Source organism: Antrostomus carolinensis, unplaced genomic scaffold (genome assembly GCF_000700745.2).
Source record: "Antrostomus carolinensis isolate BGI_N321 unplaced genomic scaffold, ASM70074v2 scaffold24438, whole genome shotgun sequence".
In the NCBI taxonomy this organism is placed as follows: domain Eukaryota; kingdom Metazoa; phylum Chordata; class Aves; order Caprimulgiformes; family Caprimulgidae; genus Antrostomus; species Antrostomus carolinensis.
In genome coordinates, this window is record NW_010333995.1 from 1 (window position 1) to 7,110 (window position 7,110).

The 7,110-nt window shown below is 37.1% G+C and overlaps 1 protein-coding gene across 1 annotated transcript; it reads left to right on the forward strand.

The window, feature by feature from the left end:
- Window positions 1-5,514: 5,514 nt before the first annotated feature.
- On the forward strand, window positions 5,515-6,817 carry LOC104529696 (protocadherin Fat 1-like; the record flags this gene model as incomplete). Its single annotated transcript, XM_029086518.1, has 2 exons — window positions 5,515-6,648; window positions 6,809-6,817. Coding segments are annotated over 2 exons (1,143 nt in total), but the record flags the coding sequence as incomplete, so codon positions are not given.
- Window positions 6,818-7,110: the final 293 nt, after the last annotated feature.

The following is a 7,110-nucleotide window of genomic DNA, read 5'->3' on the forward strand; positions in this document are numbered from 1 at the left end:
AACAAAACAAAGCTTTGTTTGAAAGGTGCGCTTTTTAATCCCTTGGTGTCAGCAAAGCGACGGCGTGTCTTACCGCTGACAACATACTCCCGTTGTAAACTTTTTAACTTTTTTTTTTTTTTTTTGGTAACGTATTAATAAATTAAGAAATGCTGCCTTCTAACAACGGGCTTTCTTACAGTTTAAACTACTTGCATGCAAGTTGTTCCTAGGCAGTTGCGTGGAAAATATTACCTCTATTCTTTTATTACCTCTGCCGTCCTTCTGTAAAATAAAAGAATGCTGTGTAATAGATGCGTGTTTTCTATGTACTTGTCTAACCATGTGGAAGTATTCAGCTGTTTTGTGAGTAAAATGCCGTATTTTAACACTGAAAACTCTTTCAGTTTGAAGCTTTTGTTTTGTTCTCTGTGAAATCCTAAAATCTCACTTTTAGGAGGCTGGAAGGCGAGCTTTAGTCGTAATCCCAGTGGCAGGGTAGTCTCCTGGTTTTCATAACTTAGTGTGCAGAAGAACCTTATACGACTAAGTTATCAGGGCCAGCAAACAAACATGAAGTCTCTTTAAACCCTCTAAGATTTACATCTTATATTTTTTGTAAGTTTAAAACTGAGTTCAAGCTCAGTAAAACTTTTTGTTGTCACGAACTTTAAGGTGCCATCTTAAATTCCCACCAAACTCTTGTCATTCACAGAGAATGGAGGTCTGTTTTTTCTCTGCACAACTGGTAAGTTAGGTATTAGGTACACTAGCAAGTAACTGTGTACCGATAAATAGTCAACATTCTCTCTGTGAAACTTTGTTTCACTCCAGATTCAGAATCTTTGCATGTTTTTTAATGCATTTTTCTTTTAACAGCAAAGATCTCAAAAGCATAAATCAAAGTATCTCATGAGATTAACAAGCATAAAATTTACTGGACTTTAGTCACAAGTTGAAACTGTTATGTTAATCTCTGCGACAATGTACATTTTTTGAATAACTTACCAGCTTTACCAAAGTAATGTTACTATATGCTTTCATCATGTGTTAGTTTTCTGAATACCAAAACAGATGGACACCCTCCCTCCCAGAAAAGCAGAAGACACTGTTAAGTTTTTTTTTATTGGAAACTTAAGCATGTTGAAACAGCTAAACCTGGTTTGTTTGTTTGTTTGTTTGTTTGTTTTCCAATCAGATTACATAAATAGTTGCTCTTAAACAGTTGAAAGAGTAGATGTAACTGCAGTTAGTACAGCCCACAAAGCTACATGGTCTGTCGTAGGCTTCTACAATAGGAACCCTGTCATGACAGTTTAGCTACTGCAGTAATAACTTTTCACAGTGCATTTGTGTCAGGCGGCATCTGTTGTGTATGCTGATCAAAACTGACTTTTAAAGTAAATAGGTGGTGTTTTGATAGGTGGAGACATTTTAGTGTTTGTAACTTAACATTACAGATCAAAGAAGCTGGTGCACATATGGGGGGGAGCCCCACTACATGTGTTAAAAGTTAGTGAAATATTTCAGAAGACAAGCATTGTAGAAGCAGCACTGAAGAACCTCTTTTAATCCTCAAAATGCCCTCTGATGTCACCCTAGAGCAGTGTAACAGGCCATGCTCACAGAGTCTCATTCTGGTAATGTAAATGATGTAGCTTAGTCTTACAGTAGGTCGCTCTGAACTTAACTGGCAGATCTTGTGTGTAGAGAAGGGGTAGCAATGGACCCAAGACTCATCCTGACTTGGGCTGTGTGGCCTGATGTACACACTTTTTCTGCCTGTGGCTTTTATTTGATTGCTGAGGGAGTTAATCTCTCAAAGTATGTTCACCATTGATACATTATGTAGAAGATAATCTTGTTTTGCCTGTTTTGTTTTGGGGTTTTTTTTTGGTTGACTTGCTTGGCATTGAGATTGCTCTTTACTAAATTCTGTATTTTTGTACTTAAAACTTTAAAATCTTCAAACTTTGAAGTCTAGGTACTGTAAACATACTGCTAAGAGAAACAGTCTTTTATATAACAATGGTGTCTTATCCAAATCACCTTCATTTTAAGTTATCAATTTGAGGTCTGCTAGCCCCAAAATGTCGCTTGTTCTTATACCTTTAATGTGAAGATAGTTTTACTACTTAGTTACAATGTTAACAAATTTATTAACGCATCAGCACTATTAACATAATTTGTATATGGGGAAAAAATACTATCACAGCTTAGAAATATGAATGATCTTTTGTATCCCAGTGCTGAGTATGCATATAAATAAAAATGACCTGGATATGCGTATAAATAAAAATGCTCAAATAATTATTTCAAAATAGGAAATCAAAGTTTGTTTGAAAGTCGCTTTTCAGCATAAATACAGTGTGCACTTCTTATAAACCTAGGGCTGTGTTGTTTTGTTAAGCAAACGATTGCCTTATGTGTTGAAGATGGATGCAAAAAATCCTAAACTGGTCATATTCCAAAGATAATAAATTTAGGAGTTCAAAGTGTAGCCTTTGGCTAAAATGTTTCTGAAATTCATTCATTCTGGCTCACTGTAATGAGCCATCTGAGTTTATATCTAACACATTATCACTTTATCTTAACACTTTTATACTTTCCCTTAGCAGTTAACTGGCTTTACAGCTGGCATTGTTTAATACTTTAGATATTTATCAAGATTGTATATGTTGATTTTTGGATAATCCTGGATCAACATTTTTTAGTTTTCAGTAGCTCTGTAAATTATGACAAGATGGAAAAAGTGTCATATAACAGAAATTACTAACTTGTTTTTAACTGACAGCGGTTAACTGTTCAGCTGAGAGGTACTCTTAAGCTCGAGGTTGTGACTCAGCAAACTTTAGAAGTTGCTGCTACTACTGGTAAGAAAGTAGATTTTCTTACCAGTAGTGGTGTCATCGTGTGTATAGGCTGCCCCTTGCCAGTTCTGAGCAGACTCCACTTGAAGTTATTACAGAAAAGCAGCAAAAAGTGCTTAAGGTATTATGGCACGGAAAAATGTTTATGGTAATGGTACAACATACACATAAGGAGTTTGGGTATCTTAATGCAGTCTAATGCATCATAGTGTGGTGCACATTTTGTTTAATTTGCCTGAAATGTGAGGAGCAAATGATGAAAGATACATACAGGTACAGTGTTTTACACAATAATCACACCATTTCAGACAGCTTGTTGCCAAACAGAAATATAGGCGGTGAGTTATGAGGTGCTGTAGCATCAGAGGTCAAGCTGACTTTTGGACTTCAGCATAAACTTTAAAAAAAAAAAAACAATCCTGGTGTAACTGAGGAAGAAAAGAGGAAAAAATCTGATCAGATCAGCATAAGATCTGATAATTAAGTAGTTTTTGATAATAGACAGCTTCCAAAATTCCAGCAAGATGGCGTAAAAGAACCTGTTCCTATCATTTATTTATTGCAGGGATTTTTTTGTTTTGTTTTGTTTTGTTCTGTTTTTCTGAAAATGTTCTTTTACTTGGCAGTGTGTTAGGGGAGAAGCTCAACTGTCTGTTTATTCCTAGGACAAATCATAGCCTGGAAAGAAGAGTAGATAGGGGAGGAATCATATTGTTAACCCATTAAAATGGTGGCTGTTCCAACCTCATACTCACTTGTCTTTCCAAACTTTCCTTCATCCAGCTTTAAGACCTTGTAAGTAGTGCTTCCAGCTAGAGACTTACTTTCAAAAGCTCATACACTTTTTTTTTAATTGTTTGCTCATTCACTTTTTATTGTTTGCTATGGTTATAGCTTTAATCATGTAACTTAATTGCTAGATTTGGAAGACAGACACACTTTTTTTTTCTCCTTCCAAAAGGGTGCTAGATAAGTTCTTATTACTACTCTCTAATATTCCCTATAGTTTGTGGGGATCTAAGTCTTAAATTCATCTCTTCTCAAAATCATTGACTTACTAATGGCTGTGACTCAATTAGCTTCTGAGGTTTTAGAGTGAACTGTTGGCACAAGTAGATTAATTTGCTCTAATGCTTTCTAGTAGGCAGAGGCAGTCCATGGAATTTCAGGCAATGTGGTCTTTCATGTATCTGCCTATGCAGAAGGAGAGAGAAATAACTGTAAGAGAAAATGTGAGTGGAGGAAGGAGCAACATAACATGATACCTTTTGAGCTGAGATGAACAAAACTAGTGTGAGGATAGACACTGAGGAGAGGCTGATAGCCAGAGATGGAGTGAAGATGAACTAGGGCTAAAATGTGGGAGAGAAGGTTGGGAAGAATGAAAGAAGAGTACAGTTAGGAGCTGGTATGAGTTGTGTAACAGACTGGCCAGGGAAGAAGATGCTATGAAGAAGTAAAGGCAAAAATGTTTAGGATAAATAGGGGAAGGCGAAAGAAAAGAATGTGTACTATTTAATCAAAATAATCAAGTCAAAGCTAAATTGCTTTCTACTTGCTGGAAATAAATTTTTCCCCCAAGATTTTGTTGAAAGCTTGGGCTTGTTAAGGCAGCATTCTGAAGTTTTGATTTGTTATCCTGCGAGACTTTAGGGCATAAAGACTATTGCAGTAAATCCAGAAGAAGGGGATGGTCCCAAAGGTCTCATTCCTGAGGTTTCTGCCTGTCTTCCTGCAGCAGTCTCGTCTGGATTTAGGCATTGGAAATAATACACTGACTTCTTCCAAAGGGAAAGCCAGTGAGTGTGTGTCTCCATGTCTGCTTTGCTGTTCCAGGCTCTTTCCTCGTCATTTCTGGAGTGCGTTTGAGAAACATGTCTTAATAGTTCCTCCAGTTATTTTGATAGATTCCTATTCTCATAGCTCTTGATACTAATTTGTTTCAGATCTGTTCTGAGAGGGGAATAAAGGAATAGGTCTCATTATTTATTGGTTTTACAGCTTAGTGATGCTTCATAAAAATGTTTTTTATGTTATGCAGTGCTATCCACTGCTCTTATAAGAGTACTCAGAGCTGGAGATAATAGAATACATACAGAATTATTCTCTGTTTATAATTTTTATAGTTCTTGGAACAGGTGCTCATAGGATACATTGAAGAATGCACGGTAATTTCAAGCCAACTCTTGCAGTTTACTTCCACATCATTGAACATCAGCCATTTTACAATCTAAGTGAAATGTGGGAGAAGAATTTTCTGTCAGAAGACAATGTCACATATGAAGTAGAGGACTGGAGTGAATGTTCACTACTCCAGATAAGTTCAGATCTAGTTTGCTCGCTTATAGCAGACAGCACTGGAATATTTCTCCTAACATGTTCCCTCATGGAGTTGTTAATTTGAAGTTAACTCTGTGTTCTCCTTGTGTCATGCTAGTAAATTCCTAGACTTTTGGTCTTGCGGATTCTTGGCAATTTTTAGGAGTTTTAATTTATCTGCTTTTCTATTACTGTAAATCATATTGAAACTTTCTGCAAAAAGGGATATAACCTAGATATGCACCTTCTAGTTTTCTTTTAAGCACCGATTCTAAACTAAACATCAAGGTTATTTGAATAATATTTGAACAGTCACAAATCTTAACACATCTCTCTCTTCTTTCAGGGTTTCTTTGTAATTGCTGCCATGGGAAGATACTTGACTATGCTGTTGCTGCTGATGCTGCTGGTGCAGCATTTTGGAAACTGTGAAGGAAATCAAAGGCCACATCATGTTCCACCAATGCATTTTACACAAGCACAGTATAATGCCACTGTGTATGAGAATTCTGCAGCCAAGACTTATGTTGGGCATCCAGTGAAAATGGGCATTTACATTACAAATCCATTATGGGACCTAAGATACAAAATTATTTCTGGTGACAATGAGAACTTGTTCAAAGCTGAAGAATATGTTCTTGGAAACTTTTGCTTTTTGAGAATACGGACCAAGGGAGGAAACACAGCTATCCTTAACAGAGAGGTGAAAGACCATTATATGCTGACAGTTAAAGCAGTTGAAAAAAACACAAATGCTGAAACGCGCACAAAGGTCCGGATACAGGTACTGGATACAAATGACTTGCGGCCTTTGTTTTCTCCCACATCTTACAGTGTGTCATTGCCTGAAAACACAGCAATAAGGACCAGCATTGCAAGAGTCAGTGCAACAGATGCAGATATAGGAACAAATGGAGAGTTTTACTATAGCTTTAAAGAAAGAACGGATGTGTTTGCTATACATCCAACTAGTGGAGTGGTAGTTCTAACTGGTAGACTTGACTACTCGGACACTAAACGTTATGACATGGAAATTCTTGCAGTGGACCGTGGGCTGAAGTTGTATGGTAGCAGTGGCATAAGCAGTATGGCAAAACTAACTGTTCATGTAGAGCAAGCAAACGAACATGCCCCTGTTATTACAGCTGTTACATTGACTCCGTCAGAATTGGACAAAGATCCAACTTATGCAACTGTAACTGTAGAAGACAACGATCAGGGTTCAAATGGGGAAATAGCATCATTGAATATTGTTGCAGGTGATCCGCTTCAGCAGTTCAAAACAGTGAGGTCTGTTCCAGGAGGTAAAGAATACAGAATAAAAGCCATTGGTCATGTTGACTGGGAGAGCCACCCTTTTGGATACAACCTTACCCTTCAAGCTAAAGATAAAGGAAATCCCCCACAGTTTTCTTCTGTAAAAGTTGTTCATGTGGCATCACCACAATTTAAGTCTGGTCCTGTCAGATTTGAAAAAGAGGTATATAGAGCTGAAATAAGTGAATTTGCCCCTCCAAACACACCTGTGATAATGGTGAAAGCTCTGCCTAGTTATCCACATTTAAAATATATATTTAAAAATACACTGGGCAAAGTAAAATTCAATTTAAATGCTCACACTGGTCTTATTACCACTTTAGAACCCATAAAAGCACAATACGCATCCCATTTTGAACTTGAAGTTGTGACAAGTGACAGAAGAGCTTCTGCAAAAGTACTAATTAAGGTACTAGGCATGAACAGCAATCCTCCAGAATTTACTCAGACATCCTATAAGGCCTCCTTTGATGAGAACGTGCCAATAGGTACAAGTGTCTTGAGAGTAAGCGCAAAAGACCCTGATGAAGGGGAGAATGGTTATGTGACCTATAGCATTGCAAACCTAAATCCTTTGCCATTTGTGATAAACCATTTCAGTGGGATTATTAGTACCTCAGAAGAC